Here is a 19,356-nt window from a genome sequence, read left to right as displayed (position 1 = left end):
CCTAGGCTGGTTTACCCCCCTCTTAGGCAGCCTGGTGGCCCCCTTGCTCTCGAGGCTTGCCATATTGGTGCTGGATTTTTTATGTGAATGCCTGAACATCTTACCTTAGCCCACTGCAGCTTAGAATTCCTGAGCGCAAGCTAACCAGGACCCTTAGCCTCCCCAATAACAAGGATTACAGGCATGTACCCAGCCTATAAAGGTTTATTCATCCTGCTTTGGTTTCCCATGAATAATAACTATGGTAAATTATTTTTATCTTTTCAAGGATATGTCCTGTAAAAAAAAATTTGAATGGGACACTAAATTTATAATGGTTACATGCAAAAATAGCTGGAGTTTAGAAATTCATGATCCTCAATCTGATATTCAGCCTATGATGTCTGAGCTTAATGGTTAAGTTAATGAAGACTCAAAAAGTAGCCATTAGCTCAGCAAATTGATATTCCAATAACTTATTTTGTTTGGAAAATATAACTTTGAAAATTTTCAGTTTCATTAATTTGCACATGCAATAGCAATGAATGTAATCACTGTTAATTGGAAATAGATGGTGAAGAAAACTGGTATCATGATCTTAACTTGTAGCATTATTTAGATAGGTGCCTCTTGGCTTTGGCTTCCTTCATGTAAATAATAATAAAGCATCTCATGTTCTAATAGTGTCCATTTTTAAATAAGTTAAGCCTGTGGTAGAGAAAGATGAATTTTGATTCACTGTCCAAAAATTTGTAAAGAAATACTAAAGGACTAAGGAAAATTATAAATAAATAGGAACATCTTGATAGTTTACTGTAATTTTGCAAGATTTCCTACTTTGACCTAAATTGGTTTAAATTGGTTCATAAATAGGCTAACAGGATATCTAGAATTTGGAAGCCATCATTAATTTAAATGTGTGGTGTGATCTCTTCCGTAGATGGGATAGAAAAATCAATTAAAATAAACATAAGGATTACTAGAGTTAAGAGAAGTCAGAGCAGATAACTGGCAAAAGATAACAAATAGAATTTCTATAAAGTATGTTAAGAAAGAACGATCCTCCCAATGAGCAGATAAAAAAATTCTGTAGATTAGAATCATAGAACTTAACGGAATCTGAGTCTAGTTGAACTCCCTCAGGAAACTGAGACTTTTGTTTGTCTACAGTTATATAGCTGGTTAGTGGTGGCACTTGGACTAGAACCCAGGTGTGCAGCCTGCTGGTTAATGCTTTTTTAGATTATGCTACCTTACAAAAGTAAATGATGAATGTAAATTTCAAACCCCCATAGTGGGGGACACAGTGATCAATAGTCTGCACCATATGTATTTGGCCACCTTGTCCACGGACTTCTTTAGTCTAAGTACCAATAGCAGAGATAAACAATGCCATAAACAAACTTATTTTATTTTGCTATGTACTTTTCATCAATTGTTAATTTTTATCACTTATTTGGCTAAGCAATTAATAATGTTTCATCAATTATTAATATATGAATTTTTACTAATCATATTCTGGTTTTGTATTTATGGCCATTACAGATTATAGATTTAATGTGTCAGGCTTTCCCTAAAGTTCCACTCCATTGCCTCATTTTGTCATGAAGGTGACCTTGAGGTTTTTTTTAAATACATCATATTGTTGCGTCATGTCATTCCCACAGCCTTTTACTCACTCATTTTCCCAGATTGAATTTTCTTGTGACAAAGTAGAAACAATTAGCAAAAATAGCCCATATGATAACTACACCTGACAAAATATATAATGTGCTACCCTAGTAGTCCTTTTTACCTCTGCCATGAAGGGGAAGCTGTATTTTGTTATCTGTTCTTTGGGACTTTGAATGGTTTTTTCAGTTACTTCAGAGTCCACCTTTTTTGGATATTTTCATTTACATTGTAGTCATTATATCAATATCTGTTTATATATTGTTGTTTTGGTTATATTATTTTACATTGCATCAGTTAATTTCCTTTTTCTTTTTGTTTCTCTGAACTTATTTATCATTTATTACCCCCACATTATAATTTTAATACAGCATAGTTTTTTTAAACCATTCTACAGTTGATGGAGACCTGCTTTTTTTTTTTTTAATAGTTCTTTGCAACCACAAAAAGGGCTGTTGTGAGCATTTTGGTAAACTGAACTTTTGTAGACTATATCAGCGAATCAGCAGCCCTGGGCAAGTCCTACTAAGCTGAAAATGCAGACAGACCTGGTAATCCAACTGAATGTCTGTTTTCTGAGGACTAGCCTAGCTAAAATGTGAAGCTCATCATAGGATTGCATATAAGGTGATAAATTTCTAGGCTACAGCAACTCTTTTTGACCATCTACAAAAGATAAAGAGAGGTTAATCAGATTTAATCCAGCAGCTATTATCCCAATCATTCTAAACCCAGACCTGAAGGAATGAGAAATTTCTACTGCATCCCTAGGCAGCATATTCCACTTAGGGATAGCTCTAATTGTTAGGAGATGTTTCATTACACTAAGCCTAAATTGAATTTTTGTAACTTCCTCTCATTGCTCCTAGTTCCGCCATCTGGGACCAGCAAAATAAGTATAGTCCATCTTTTACATGATAACCTTTCAATCACTTGGAGATAGCACTCATGTCCTTCCTCTGCTGCCCACCACCCCCACCTCAGTCTTTTCTCATTAGCTTCTTTTCCAGGTTAAACATCCTTTGTTCCTTCAACCAGTCCTCATATGGCATACTTTCAACACCTTTCTTCATCCTGCTTGGCCTACTCTGGACTTTGTCTACCTATCAATTACCTTGCCAAAATGAGGTGTTTAGAACTGAACACAGTATCCCAGATGTGGACTATTGCCTTTACTAATACAGCCTATCACCATATTGGATTTTTGGGCTGTCATGTCACAGTGATGAGTCATTAAGGTGGCTGAGGGAGTCGAGGTTTAGTATAGGAATTACTCTGACGAAATCATAGGATGAAAGATTTTGATCAGGAAGGGGCCTTAGAGGTCATCAAGTTCAACCTTCTCATTTTACAGATGAAAAAAACTGGAGTCTAGGGAGAACAAGTAATTCGCCCACAGTCACACAACTAGTAAGTGTCTGAGGAAGGTTTTAAACCCAGATATTCCTGACTCCAAGTCCAAATCTGTATCCACTGCACCAAGCTGCCTCTAATACAGATCCTTAAAGTACTGAAGATATGTTTAACTTTAAAGCATCTTAAGAAACTAAGACTTTTAGTTTACACCAATTCATTCATTATATCAATAACATCAGACCTTGAATTAGGAAGAATGAGTGGGATTGTTTAATAGTGTTCAACTTTTGGTTTAATTCATTGATAACTAGGCATGAAAGGATGTTTTATGATTCATCTTACCTGAAAGGTAAATTATGGCATGGATTGTGTTTACACATGGATATGATAAATGCTTATTGCAATGAAACTATTATGAAGATTTGTTATACATTAGTAAATATTTCTCAGTTTTTATTCATTTCAGCACCATATTTTGTTTTACAGATTCAATTTAGAGAGAAAGTATTATGGACTGCTATAACCTTGTTCCTTTTCTTAGTATGTTGTCAGGTATGTAATTCTAACTTTGTACCTGTATTCAGTTGTTGGTTGGTGATACGGACTTAAGATCTTGGGTTGGATAGAATTTAAATAATGTGTTTCAATCAAAGAATCAAATTTCAGTGCTATATTTGAATTCAAAAGCATATTTTCAGTAAATTTAAGTATTGAAAATTTATCAAATTGAAAACTTTGAACATCTGAAAATGATTACCCTTTAATGGATTCGTGAACATATTGAAACTTTGAGCTATATAAGAGAATACAAGTTTATGGTCAATGAACATGATTAACAAATTCAAGTAGACTTGTAGAACATTTTTTTAAGTAGAAAATTTGAAATGATAGCTGTCTCTGCTTTTTCCATTAGAATATCTTAACAATGAGGACAAAGTAAAGTAAAGGCAGAATGAGGCACCTTTCGTGTCTATTTTGTTTTCTTTTTAAATGTTTTATTGGTACCTTTTTTATGTCACCTTCATTTCTGAGCTATGCAGTAAGACATCTCGTGTAACAAAGGTTTTTTTTTTTTAAAAGAGGAAAAGAAAAGACACTTAACAAAACCATCCAGCACATCAACTGAATCTGAGAGTGTGCCGTGTTCCACAGCTAATAGAGCCCACTGTCTTTGCAGAACAGAATGGAATATCTTTCTCTTTCCTGGGTCTGAGCTTAGTCATTTTGATTACACAGCATTCAGTTTGAGATTTTTGTCTTTTTCCCATTTACATTGTTGCAGTTGTGTATGTTTCTTTTTCTGGTTTTGATCAGTTCACTCTTTATCAGCTGCTGTAAGTCTTCCCATGATTCTCTGAATCCTTTATACTCATTATTTCTTATTGTACAGTAATAAATATCCCATTATATTCATATGCCATAATTTGTTTAGCCATTCCTTCAAAATCAAATAATAGCTTTGTTTCCAGTTCTTTACTACAACAAAAAATGCCGCTGTGAGTATTTTGGTGTATATGGGACCCTTCTTTCTTTGACCTCTATTGGATCTGTGCCTAGCAACAGGATCTATGAATTAAAAGGAATAAGCATTTTTTGTCACTTTTTTAAAAGCATTATTCCAAATTGTGTTCTGGAACCAATTCACAGTTCCTCTAACAATGTATGTGTTTCTACCTTCTGAATCCCCTCCAGCATTGACTCTCTCCATCTTTTGCCATTGTTGTCAATTGCCTAGGTGTTTCCACATCTGTTTTGGAGAGTTAACTGTGAATGAAATAAGATTCATTATTAATGCTTTATACTTTGGGATAAAATACAGATTGCTGGGCCAGGCATGTCAAGCTCTCCATAATCTGTCTCACACTTGCTTTTCTAAACTTATTTCTCATTGTTTTTCTCTTTAAGAACTTGATGTTCTAGCCAGACCAGCCTACCTCCCTAAACTTGACATTCTTTCGCCTTTCTCCGTGCCTTTGTAGAGTCTTTCCTGGGCCAAGAATGTATTCCCCTCTTCCCCACACAATCTTACCTGCATTCAAGAACTACCTCCTGTCCTCCCTGTCCCCCCCCACCCCCACCAACACCCAATAAAATTTAAGCTGCTCGAGGCCCACTCAGTTTAGTCCATCAGATGTTTAAGTGCCCACTGCGTACAAGATACTGAAGTAAGAATGCAAAAAATGAAAATGAGAAACAGTTCCTGCCCTCATGGAACTTACTCGTTGAGTCTGGGGTAATAACATATGCAAGACAAGTAAATAAAAGATGATGTCAGGAGGAAAGGAGCCCTAGGCCACTAGGAAGATCAGAGAAGGCTTCCTCTATGTATTATTAGTACCTGAGCTGAGTCTTGGAAGAAGCCAAGGAGTCTGTGAGGAGTATTTTAGGCATGTGAGACAATAAAGGAAGAGTTTATGTTTTGCCTTTGGATCCCTAGCGCCTTACACAGCGGTTTCTTTATTAAATTGAAAGTAAAGAGGTTCTAACTTTATAGCCAGAATGCTCAGGTTGCAAATGAGTAAAATGCTTAATTGATAATAAAGTGGGTTTCAAATCCATGCCAGTACAAATTTTAAAATTACATGAAAGAGCAAACTTATAAAAAATACCATCACAGATGAGGCCAGTAAGAATTGTGCATCTGTAGAGCTGCTTCCTCTTTCACATATCATTATATTAAAAAAAAAATACTATGCTCAACTGTTCAATGATTGAGGTTGGCTGTATATGCTGCAGGAACAAAGTTTCCACTGTATAAATATTGCTAATTTCCCTTGACTTTGAAAGATTTTCCCATTTTGGACTACATTTTCTTCCGTTGTTAATAAAATGTAAAAATTCATCTGATCAACAAAAGTCCCTTAGCCTCCCTAATTTATGAAAGGTTTGAAAAAATAAATTTCTTCTTTTAGATTTTAATATTTTTTATTTTCTAAAAACTGAACTTTTCATTACATCAGCAAGGCACTATAGTTATAAATCAGCAAAATACAGTTAGGTGTCTTATATAATTAATTTTCAAGAAGAAGAGTTTCTGGTTACCATCCCTCCCCCCACCCCCAGGTTGGTTTATTATTTTACCATTATGAAAATGTCTCTAGTCTTAAATATAGGAGTATAATAGAATGGGTTAGGAATTTAGAAAAGCAGTCTCTTTCTTAAAATGGGGAGGATATTTAGATTTTGAACTTTTCTCATGCTTAATTTTTTGTTTGCATTCTCTTTTATTCTTTGTGTTCTTTGCTTCTATTTTCCAAGATAAGCATATATCATTTCATCGTAGGAGCCACAAAAACTATTATGACTCATTACTACCCATTGTTACAAGGAGATTACAGTGATGACTGATGAGCACAGTGGTAACTCTTTTATTGTTGTGAACAGGCTCACATAAAATGGTTCTCTATTCCAGTTACTATATGTAGCTGTTGAAAAGTTATGGCAGATGCTAATGGAAGTGAGAGAAGAATTTGATCTTCAGAAGCCTTTTCACTATAGCCAAGGAGGGGTTTGCTCTTCAGTGGGTAGAGTTTATGTCTTACCCTGTGGACATGGAGGAAGTTACTGCTTCTACCATGAGAGACTGAGAGTCCTCCTCTCAGGAGGATTGACTTAACTCTGGCAGCATGGGCTATGTTTCTTTGCTTCTCATTCTTCACCTTACATATGTAGAATGTCTATAATGAGGCCACTGTAAGCAGTAGTGTGGAAGTAGTACTTCATGCTTCTTGATTACTCGTTTTATTCTCTAACCAAGAAATGAATCTGTTTGTTTACTGGGGGATGTGGTGTTAAGTGGCAATGGAGAAAGTGTCCATATCTTAAACATGAATGATTATGGTCATCATTTCAGAATTCGAAGTTGTCTAAAGTCAAGAAATGCCTTGGTTTTAAAAGTCAAATTGTTCAGACTAATATGGAAATATATTTTACGGGATTGTGTATGTATAACCTATACAAAATTGCTTGCTGTTCTTGGGAGGGGGTGTAAGGGAGGGCAGGAGGGAGAAAAGTTTGGAACTCAAAATCTTTCAAAAAAGGAATGTTGAAAATTGTTTTTACATGTAATCGGAAAAAATAAAATACTGTTAAATAAATTTTTTAAGCTTTTTTTTTGAGGGGGGAAGGCAAGGGAATTGACTTGCCCAAGGTCACACAGCTAATAAGTGTCTGAGGCCATATTTGAACTCAGGTCCTCCTGACTCCAGGACTGGTGCTCTATTCACTGTGCCACCTAGCTGCCCCAATAAATTTTTTAAAAAGTCAAATTGTTCCTAGAACATTCTAATGGATTTCTCATATTTGATTTTTAAATGTGACTTACTAATAATTACCTGAAATATTTAGAGATAGTGTTTTATAGTCATTGGAAAGCTTGCCTTGGAGTGAAGGACACTTGAGTTCAAATTCTGTCTCTGACAAATACTAGTTCTGTGACCATGGGCAAGTCATTTAACTTGCTTGATACCCCCAGGCAACTCTTTATGACTATAAATTACAGGCAAATTGCTGATGTGGATTGAGCCCCTGATACCGTAAACTCACAGCTAAAAACATTATTTAAAAATCAAAAATATATAGAAATGTGTATGTGTTAACTAGAAAAATAAGAAATCAGCCAGACATGTATTAAACATTTTTAAGAATTTGCTTTTTTAAGGTATTATTTTCTGATTACCTTCATCCTAGAACAGGAAATTTTATTTTCTTGGATTGTTCTGCTGCATGTCTATAAAAAGCAGTGTAGCATGAGTGTATGTTAGATTTACATAACAGGTTTTTTTTTACCATGTACTTAAATACTTCTATATATCTTATAGATACCATTATTTGGAATCATGTCATCAGATTCTGCAGATCCTTTCTACTGGATGAGAGTTATTCTTGCTTCTAACAGAGGTCAGTGGTGCCACTGTTTCTCTTATTTTTTTTTCCTTGCTGCTTCTGGTCCCAGATTGGCCTAAACATGCTTAAACAAAGTGTCCAGTGGATTAGTTCTTGATATACTTCCTCTGTTTGGCATTACTGATAAAGAATGTTTAACTTTTTAAGAGTATCACTTATAGCCTTGACAAAAAAGAAACTGGATCAGTGCCATCAGATCAATACAATGCTTTTGTTTTATATCAGCCAAGTGAATACTATTTTTGCCAAATTGATTAGGATTTTGTGTATCTAATTCTAGTATTCCTCTGGATCTGTGATTTCAGTGATGTTGGTTTTCAACAATAAAGAATGAAATAAATCCGTTCCTTCCCATCCATTAACTCCTTTAAGTTCCTGATAAGTTCACCCAATAAGTCTCAGGAAACTGTCATGTTCAACACGTAGCCATAGGACATCTCCAGGGGATATTGGTGTTAGAAAAATTCATCCTTTTTTTATTGATAAATAATTTATTTTTATTTTTCATTCCATATTATCTCTCCCCTCTCCACCCCACCCCCGCCCATTGAGAATGCAAGAAATATACCCTTTATACATATGAAGTCATGTAAAACATATTTCCATATTAATCATGTTGCAAAAAAATGCAAAAACAATAAAGAAAGCAAAAAGAATATGCTTCAGTCTGCAGTCAGAGTTCATCAGTTCTCTCTCTGGATGTGGATAGCATTTTTCATCATGGGTCCTTTGGAATTGTCATAGATCATTGTATTGCCGAGGATGGCCCAAGTCATTCACTTTTGATCATCCTTACAATATTGCTATTATTTTGTATTATGTTCTGGTTCTGCTCACTTCCTTTTGCATAAGTTCATATAAGATTTCCCAGGTTTTTCTGAAACCATCCTGCTCATAATTTCTTATAGCACAATAGTATTCCTTCATAGTCATATACCATAACTTGTTCAGCCATTTCCCAGATGATGGGTATCCCTATCCCTTTAGTTTACAATTCTTTGTCACCACAAAAAGAGCTGCTATAAATGTTTTTATGCATATGGATCCTTTTTAAAAAAATCTCTTTGGTATGCAGACCTAGTATGGTATTGCTATATCATAGGGTATGCACAGTTTTATAGCCCTTTGGGTATAGTTCCAAATTGTTCTCCAGAATGGTTGGATCAGTTCACAGCTCCACCAGCAGTGCATTAGTGTCCCTATTTTTCCACATCCCTTCCCACATTTCTTATTTTCTTTTTCTGTCATGTTAACCCATCTGATTAAGTGTTATTTTAATTTGCATTTCTCTAATTATTAATGAACTAGAACATTTTTATACATTTATTAATAGCTTTGATTTCTTCTTCTGAAAACTGCCTGTTCACATTCTTTGACCATTTATCAGCTGCTGAGAGCCTTTTTTTCAAAGAGAAGCCTGGGGGTATTGAAATAATTTTTCAATTTCATAAAGGCAATTCAGTTCATTCTCTTTTCCCATTTAATTCTGGCCCTGCTCATTATTGTTTTGCAATGGCTGTTCAATACACATGTTGACAAATGAATTCTATGTTGTTTGTCCAGTTGCACATTCTAATCTGGACAATAGGCATTCCTTAGATACTTGGGTTTTTTTTTTTCCTATGAGGATTGTTAGGCCAGATTCTTTTGAGTAATGATAGCACTTATTGAGGATGCTTTGCATTGTTCTGGAGCTTCATGCAAGCAGCACGAAGTCATCTGCAAATAGGATCGTCTGGATAAATTAATGATTTGTAGGGGATCCCTTCTCCCAGAGATTTCTGCACTGTATCTCCTCTGTGACTATGGTGAACAATTTCAGCAAGGATATATCTCCTTATTTTATATCTTGTTTGATATTAGTATTCTGAAGTTTGTTGAACCAAGTTCTCTCTGTTAGATCTTTCAGGGAATCTTGTATAATTTTGGCATACATGTTGGAGATTCCTTGGTGAAGCAAAGTCTTTAAGGCAGTGTTTTCTTCCACCAAAACAAATGCTTTTTATAGTTAACAAACAAGCAGAGTGAGATTTCATATTCTCTACTTGTTTCAGTCAAATGTGTATGATAAATCTGTGGTCTACTATTAGATATCACTTGTGAAAATCTGCTTATTCCCTTGTAATACTTTTGAATACAATTGAAATTGCCTTTGATATGTATGTATAGAGTATTCTCACGAAAATTTCTGTATTGATGAGAAAGACATATGAGCCAATAGTTGTTGACATTCTTCACATCTCCTTTTTTCAGTAATAACAATAAGCCCTGATTTTTTTTCACACCTTTGGTTTCTGCTTAGATATCTTGAGAATACATCTCCTAGTACCCTCAAAATTGTATTGTCTTTGGTTTGGGTTTCCCCTGTATTTTCTTAGTCTAGTTCAGCTGATTGTTTCTTCTTTGTTTTCTTAAGTGTCATCCCCTCTATGAGTACATCCAGAGCCAGAATGTGAGAACCCAGACATATCTCCATTTTTCCATCCTTCGTCTGTTTGTTGTCCTCCCTTGAGTTTGATATTTAAATGCTCTCAGGATGACTTTTTTAGTTGGGCAGATTACTAAGCTTTTTTCCTTTCAGTGTTTCCCACTGATTTATAAAGTGATCTAATTTTCCATCATCCTTCTCTGTATGTTCTCACAAATAAATATATATTTCAAACCAGTGCTACCTTTGGTGCCTTACTACTTGGCAAGTAAGTCAAATGTTTGCTTACTGAGGCAATTTTTGGCTCTTTCAGTCACTTTCTTATGGCAGTGCATTTATATCAATTTAAACTTATTTACAAAGATAAAAAATGAAGTAGTTCTTCCCCAAAGGAGTTTAGATTCTACTGGTTGCCCCCTTTATCATATTATTCTATCATATTATTCACAGTTGCCAAAACAGAAAGGCCCACACAGGTCTTAAGGGCATTTTGTATTTTTCATTGTTTTGTGAAGTTTTTGTGGCCAAACGATTAATCACCAAGTGACCAACTTACTAGGGATGAGCCTCTTTGTATTTTGCTTAGCTGGTCTTCAAAAAACAGACATGATCTATTGCTAAGACTACTTGAAGCCTTTCCAGAATGGCATGAACTGCCACACTTCACTCTGCTAGCGTAGCCAGAGTCACCTATACACCAAGATCAAACATCTAAATAGCATTTTATGGAGATAGCCATAACTCCAGCAACCACCTGGGCACAAGAGCCATAGAAACGGTAGAACTTCTCATACCTCTCGTCCTGTTGCCAGCTCAACCCTAACAGCCATCATTCAGAGATGTGGTTCTTCTGGAAAAGGGGCCAGATAATTTTTACACACAGGGCAGGCAAGCCAGGTTAGTTAAAATAGCAAGCCACCCTGAGGGAGAGACAGAAGACAACATGGGCCAGGCAGATCAAGTCACCACTACAACTTTGATCCTAATGGAAATGTCTTAGGACTCCGAATCCAAGAACCTTGGGAATAGCAAGGCTTCCAGCCCACAGAAATCATCCTGGGAAGCAATCCCTGTGGAGATAGGGCCTGGTAACTGCTCCTGCAGGGGTGACAACCACAAATCCTAAAGACCTAGAAAAATCCTTGACCCTGTTTAATGGCTTAACCTCAGAAACTGATAGTGTTTTATCAGAGGAAAGGACTTACAGATGAAACCTTCATATGTGTGGCCTCCCCCATCCTTGAAAGCAGGAGCTGCCTTCTTTTTCTCTTTGTAACCCGAGGGCTTAGCACAATGTTTTGCATATGAGAACCACCTAGTATGTGCTTTATTCCTTCGTTAATTCAGCAAAGTCATATTTTGATGCCTTGTGTGGTCACCTCCAACAGGAGGCAATCCTAGGTTCTTAGAGAATATAGAGTGCACGTTTTTGCAGGTCCTGACAAGCCAGTAAGACTGGGTGTGTGCAAGCAACAGTCTCTGTGTCTGATGTTCAAAAGCCAGTCTACCTAGTCACGGAGAGGTGCTGCACCACCAAAAAATTAATCACAAGGAAATTCACAAGTGGCAAACTTTTTGGCCACAACTCATGAAACTATTTACTGATGTATAAAGGAGTTCTGATATAAATTTATAAAGAGAGACTCCATATTAATGAAATCACAGATCTTTTGAACTATTAAGAAGTTATCCCTTTAACTTCTAGAGCAAGTTTTGTTACTAAGTACATTTTTTTAAAGTATAAGACTTAATAAGGCTTTTTTTAGACATGTTAAACTGATATGTGGCATAGTTTTTATTGTTTCATTAATTTTATAACACAGAGTAGTTTAGTTTCCTTTAGGAATATTTGAGGCAAAAATCTTATAAAATTATTTTCATAATTTTACCAGAGTATCATCATCGTCATCATTGCCAGTATTTATAGAGCACTTGGTACGTGTGCTCTATACATTGTGCTAAGCACTTTACAATTCTTATCTCTCATGATCCTTACAAGAGCCTTAGGAAGAGGGTCCTATTATTATCCTCATTTTACAGAAGAGGAAACTGAGAGAAACAGCATTTAAATGACTTGTCTGGCTAGTAAATGTCAGAGGCAGAATTGAAACTCCAGTCTTCCTTCTAATCTATCCACTGCTCCACCTAGCTGCCCCTAATATTTAACACATTTATATTTTTACATTTTTCAGAGGGCTTTATGGTCATTTTGATTTAGTACGTGAATAATGCATAGAATATAACTTTTCAGAAATGAAGTTGTATTTCTTTTCTGGAGAAATTCTTGAACATTGACTTTAATGGATCAAACACTACTAAGTTGTGTAATTATAAAAATTATTCTGTGCTTCTTCTCTCCCCACCATCACCACAAAGGAACATTAATGGAATTGGGTATCTCTCCAATTGTAACATCTGGTTTGATCATGCAGTTGTTAGCTGGAGCTAAAATCATTGAAGTAGGAGATACTCCAAAAGACCGAGCTCTGTTCAATGGAGCCCAGAAATGTGAGTATTAAAATTAACTAAAATTTCTCAAGCTTATTCTAAATTCAAGGACATGTTGTTAATGTTTTTCTATAGTACTTTTCTGTGCTAGCTTAATTCTCTCTACCCTGTCCCTTCTTTTTTAAAATCAGTATTTGGTATGATTATTACTATTGGGCAAGCCATTGTGTATGTCATGACTGGAATGTATGGAGATCCTGCTGAAATGGGTGCTGGAATCTGTCTGCTTATAATCATTCAGGTAAGATCTTATTTTTTCATGTATCAAAATAACAAAACAGTTTGATAACTTTCTTTTTTGTTTATTCCCTCTTTTGGCCAGTGAGTCTTATCTTTGATTTTAATATACTGTTAGCTGCATAAATAAGAAAGCTTAAATAGCAAAGTATATAACTAATCCATAGATTTTAAAAAATAGATGATTTGGGATAGTTTGGGGGGAAAAGTTGGTACACTATTTCTACTCTAGTATGTTCCTTAAAAACTTCAGGGTAGTAATAGCTTAAGTTTGCTCAACTTTCTGTATGGAATGTCTTTTGAAAGCCATCTAGGAATTTATATGGATTATAATTCTTTTCCTAATATGAATGTCAGTTTTCTACCTATACCTTGTAAACAACACTGATAACTTAGTTGATTTTTACAGGTTTAGGCTATTCACTTAATATTAATACAGCATAGTGGAGTTGGTCCCAGTTACCCTAGAAATCAGAGATTGGAAGGAAGAATTTTCTAATGAGCCACTAGTATTTTAGATTTCCCATCTTTTACTTATCTAACTAAGACCAAATCTTTTCATATTTTGGGATATGGTATAAGATAATATTGTTTCAATAAAAATAGAATGTTGAGTTTGTTTTCATATTTTAAAAAATAGGCTATTAGTCAATTCCTTAAGAACTCGATAGAGAAAATAGACTATACTAGAAGTTATTTTAAGGTCTTTTTAGAGCTCTGAATGCTTTTCCCTAAGGTTTAAGGTATTGATTAAATGACTTAGAAATCAATGTAATTTTTTTTGTTCCATTGGAGTATTTCTTTGGTCATAAGCAATGTTTTAGAAAAATGTTTTTTTAATCGATACTCCGACTGGATTGATCTAAACAATATGCTTAATTCACCTGTGATTTTAGTGAAGTTTTTGTAGAGTGTTGTAGAAATATGAAGACAACATTTGGAATTTTCTGCTTATTGGGTTGAGTAGATTAAATAATAATTTGACGTTAAGGTTCTTAAGTTGTGTTAAAATAATCATGGTCAGTACTGAGAAATCTAATAGTTGCAATTTAAGATTGGCCAAAACGTAGTTTACAGGTTTGCAGATGTTATATAAACCCTTATTTAAAATATTTGCTCACATTGCAATTGTAATAGTTTGTTTTTTCTCAGTGTTAGTGGAGAAAAAAATAAGTGAGTAATTGTGGCTTGTGGTTTTAGTTGTGACTTAAAAACTTAAACATCTGGCTTACAGTAGAGACAAAATTATATCAGGGTATTTTTACATGTAAGCATAGTTTTTGAAAAGTATGTGCTTTTGTTGGCCATAATGTATATGTTAAGGTTAGACAGTTACCATAGTAACAGAATCCAACGCCTAATGATGACTTGTCATTCATAAAGTTGATTCCCTCTGAGGACACATCTTAACGTGCTGCCTTGCCCACTATCTTTAGTGTTCTGGATAGTATTCTAGGCTGTTTGATGCTTCATCTACCAGATTCTCCCTCCCTTTCTATAGACATACATTTAGTCCGGCATTTTCTATCTTACTTACTCTCTTAGAACTTGTGTGTGTATGGAGGGTTAGGGGAGGGTAGAGGAAAGATGGATTTATACTTTTTCTGGATTTCTCATTCTCCCAGGGAATATCTGAGACTCTTGTCTTGACTTGGTGACAATTTATTCTCAGGAGGTAGAGCAAGCAGCTAAGGAAACTGCTGTTCTACTCAGTGGAGCCTATGTGACAGCAGGGTCACCCAGTGACTGTTTGCCTGGCTGGTAACTAGGAGCAGGAGTGGAGCTGCCTTGTTTCACTCAATTGTTAGAGAAAAAGGATCCCACAGTACTTATTATAACCATTAAGTGCTCAGACTTCCGGCTTCTCATCACCGTGACCTTGTTCTGAACCAGGACCACCCACTTGAGGTCTGACAAGAAGTTGATCTCATATTCCACATGGAAAGTGTCTTCCCCTTCCTTTTCCCTTTTCATACTCTCCCATTATGAATTTTTATGCCTTTTTTAAAAATACCAGAATAATTTCCCAGTATAACGTCACTCTTCAGAAATCTTCCCTTGTACAAAGAAACATTTGGGTAAAATCTAACCGACAAAACAGCCTCATCCGACAGTGTAAGCACCATTGCACTCTGTATATGTCATTAGTGTGTGCTTCATCCTCCTGCCAGTTTGAGATGAGATAAAGAATTTTGTGAGTTTAGACAGGTCCTGGAGGACCCAGTCACTAGAAATTTACTGACCCAGAGGTACAACCCAATCCCTGCTGCTTAATGGCCCCTAATCCTTGGTGTTTGGCGAATAAAAAGCAGGTCTTCTACAATCAGAGGCCCACCTGGGATTAGGTTTTTTATCTTATCCTTTAGCTGTTGAACTCCTTTTTCCTTTCCCCGAGTCCCTGTGATTCAAAGTAGGAGTCTCCTGAAGTAATAGCCACCTACCCCTATCTTTATCACCAAGTATAGATTCTTATAATAGTCTTTCAGCTTCCACATTACTCTCTTTTCCTATTCCTCTTCCTGTCCTTTTACTTGAGGAATCTAGAATACAGGTCAGTGTCCCCTCAAACACCCTGACCTCCCGGTTCATAAAACTCCTCAATTCCCATAACCTGTATCTCTACCTCAGCCAACTGAAGGGATGACTGTACCTTAAATCTCACCATCATCTATAACTTGTGCTAATTCTGTGATCCTGAATTCTGAAATTCCTTCTCCTGTCCTAAATGTATTGTTCTGTCACTTCCATTCCCTTATCCCTTTCTTTTTCTCAGTTTCTAGTTGTAGATCCCTTCTTTGGCATCACTTTCTTCCTTTCTTGTCTTGATCTTATAGTTATTATTGTGGTGGTTGTTGTTAACCAACTCTGCACCAGTCTTCCTAAATGCCAGTTACATCTTGCCAAATCCCAGCCTACCTCCAGAATCTACCTTCTCCGCTTGCATTTCTCTGTTAATCAAATGCTACTAGAGATAGTTACACGGCTGCCTGCCTGGATCCACTGTAATTTTGTGGTTATTCAGTCTCACATGGATCCTCACTCCTTTATGACCTTTTTTTATTATTCTCTAAGTGACTCTAATACATCTTTCCATCTCTGACTTTTTCATCTGTCCTTTAGCCTCTGACATCACCCCCTTCTCCCTTACCTTCTGCCTTACTGAAAAAGTCAAGGAAATCCTTTTTAAGCTCCTTCTCCTCTACTTCAAATCTAAGAACTCCTCTACACTATCCTCCATCTTCCCCCCTGCTCTAATCTCTAAGGAAGAAATGGATCTTCTCCTTGTCATTACAAACCCTATTTTCTCCATTCTCCTTCTATAGGTGGCTCCTTTGATCTTTTCCTCTTTTTTTCTGATCCTATTCTTTATTATTTTCAGACACACACACACACACACACACACACACACACACACACACACCCCTAACCCTTCCTCCCCTCTTCCCAACTTCCTGACTTTTCTATTACTGTCCAGGGTACCACCATCCTCCCAGTTATCCAGATGTCACCATCAACTGCTCATTTTCTCTCACTCCTCCATATCCAATCATTGTCAAGTCCTGTCATTTCTACTATCACACCCTCTCGTGTGTGTGTGTGTGTGTGTGTAACATGTCCCCTTTTCTCCTCTGACACTGTCCAGCTTGATGCAGGCTCTCATCACCTCACTTCTAGACTATTGTGATAGCCTTCTTGTTGGTCTCAAGAGAAGAGGACTTTGTAGAGTTGAGCTGATTCACCAAGGGGTCAAGACAGAGAGGATCAAAATAGAGAAGAGGAAGGAAAAGGCATTTATTAAGCATCTACTATGTGTTAGCCACTGTCTAAGGAAGGAAGGAAAGCAGGCAGGCAGGTATTTACAAAGCACTGACTATTCCCCAAGCACTGTGCTAGGTGCTTTGCAAATTTTTTTTTTTTGCATTTTTAAAAATCTTTTTTTTATTTTTATATTTTTTTTCTTTGCCATATTTTATTGTTTATTCCTAAATCATATTTTCCAATATACTTTTTTTTATTTTTAGTTTACAACACATGGTTCTACATAATTTTGAGTTCCAGATTTTCTTCCCTTCCTTCCCCCCCCCCGCCCAAGACGGCATGGAATCCCATATAACTTCCATGTATAACTTTGCATTGAATTAATTTACACACTAGTCAAATGCTTTACAAATATTTCATTCGATCCTCCCAGCAACCCTGGGAGGAAGATTCTATTATCCCCATTTTATGATTGAAGAAACTAAAGCAAATAGGTTAATTGACTTGCCCAAGGTCACACAGCTAGTAAGTGTCTGAGTTTGGATTTGAATTCAGATCTTCCTGGCTCCAGACCTATCACTTTGTCCACTGTGCCACCTAGCTGCTTAGGTGGAGAGATTGGAGGTCATAGTGAAGATGAAGAACAGGGTTAGGGGTTGCAAGGGGGAGAGAGAAGTGGAATGACAACAGAGTATGTTCAAAAAATAAATTTCCGAGTTTGTGAACATGGAAATTGAATACTTCTGGGAGATGGCGTGGCCTGAGGTGGAATAGGAAACTAGATCATGGGAAATGAGTAAATTGAGGGACTTGAAGGTGAGGTTGTTTGAAGAAGTATCAGTATGTATTTTTGAAGTCAGCTAGTAAGAGGGCAGGAGTTGTGGAGGAGAGAAAATATAAACTAGGCTCTGAATTCAGTGAGGGAGAGAGAGCCGCAGAAGTCAGTAGATAAAACTACCAGATTTGGGTGACAGGTATGCATGTAGTGAACCTCCGTCATTTGGAGAATGGTTAAATTATGGTGCATAGAAGAAACAACATGTGAAGATTTCAGAGACACATGGAGAAGACAGTAAGCATTTAGTAAGCACCTACTATGTTACTGGGCTAAGACATACATGAATTGATGTATAAGGAAGTAAGCAGACCCAGGAAAACAATATGTAGACAACTACAGCAATCCAAGTGGAAAGAACAATAAAACTAAAAGTTGTACAGTCATAATCAGGATTGGCCCTAAGGGAGAGATGAGAAAATGCACCTCTCTCTTGTCATTGGGGAGATCTGTGATTATAAGGCTGTACAGTATCATGTGTTATCAGATGGGCTTTGAAGAGTTGGTTGATTTTGCACAACTTTGGGGGGACATTGAGTTTTGTGGTTTTTTTTTTTCATTTTTTATTAATCTTTGTTACAAGAGAAAACTTACTGGGTAAGGGGTAAGTGTCCAGTCAGAAAAACAGTAGACGTCAGTACCACTATAAAAAACAAGCAACTTTCCCTTTACTCTGCCATCATTTTTAGCTGCCTTTCGATATCTCTTTCCTCTTTCACTTCCAGTCTCCTGAATCTATACTCACAGCCTCAGCTCCCTTCTGTCTTAACCCCTTTCAGTCTGTTTTCCAGCATTCTTTCCCTGATATTGATATCCAGGGATACCTGACAAATTACTTGAATTTATCTCTCTCGATCTTGGTCTTGATATCTATCTTGAATTTATCTCTCTCCCCCCCCACTCCTATCCTATACAAGGATTCAGTGAACAAGACAAAAGCAAGAAACCCAGAACTTTACAAACAAGTGAAATGTCATAGAGGAACAAATCATAAATGGTTGTGTATGCAGTCTTACACTTTTGTTGTTTACATTTGAGTTTCTAATATGCATCAGTGGAGGAAGTTTCCGTACCAAGAGTTCCCAACAATGATGAAATCACAATAGATACAATTGTCAACTTGGTTGCAACAGTATTGTTTAAAGGTCTCTCCTATAGTTTTCTAGCAGTTTTCTTTCTATTTAATGTTATCTTCTATGTAGTTGCAATCAGTGAATTACATTGTTCTTTTTGTTTGTTTCCCCCACTCTGTACTACTAGATCCTTATAATCCTTCACTTGAAAGCATGATACTGTGGGAAGATATGACTTCAGGATTAAGAGGACATGGCTTCAGATCCTGCTTTTGTCACTTATTCTCTGTGTGACTGTGGCAAGTCATTTGGCTTCTTTCATCTTCAGTTTTCTCATCTGCCAAATGAGGGGGTTAGATGACATGAACTTTAGGGTCCCTTTCAAGTTAAAAATTTATGACCCTATCATTTCTTCAAGCCATAATCCTGTATCTCTCCACCCTTTCAGAGCCAAAGTCATAGGTCATGTAAACGCTTTACTTTTGTGTCCTAACCTTCTGCTCTCTTAATCCCTTGTCATCTGGCTCTTGGCTTCCACCTCTCTCTTGAAATTTCCAAGTTTATCAGTGGTCTCAGCTTTTAAATCTTACGGCCTTTTCTTAGTC

At 36.4% G+C, this 19,356-nt stretch overlaps 1 protein-coding gene across 1 annotated transcript in view; it reads left to right on the top strand.

The window, feature by feature from the left end:
- Positions 1 to 19,356, top strand: part of SEC61A2 (SEC61 translocon subunit alpha 2) — a 39,490-nt gene that overhangs the window by 5,871 nt on the left and 14,263 nt on the right. The window contains exons 3-6 of the mRNA XM_036761328.1: positions 3,493 to 3,558; positions 7,827 to 7,905; positions 12,716 to 12,847; positions 12,979 to 13,088. Coding sequence (XP_036617223.1) covers positions 3,493 to 3,558; positions 7,827 to 7,905; positions 12,716 to 12,847; positions 12,979 to 13,088 — 387 coding nt within the window. The remainder of the gene's footprint in view (positions 1 to 3,492; positions 3,559 to 7,826; positions 7,906 to 12,715; positions 12,848 to 12,978; positions 13,089 to 19,356) is intronic.

This window comes from Trichosurus vulpecula, chromosome 5 (assembly GCF_011100635.1).
Source record: "Trichosurus vulpecula isolate mTriVul1 chromosome 5, mTriVul1.pri, whole genome shotgun sequence".
Lineage (NCBI taxonomy): Eukaryota > Metazoa > Chordata > Mammalia > Diprotodontia > Phalangeridae > Trichosurus > Trichosurus vulpecula.
Note: the sequence above shows the minus strand (reverse complement) of the source record. Positions and strands in the feature narration are given on the sequence as shown.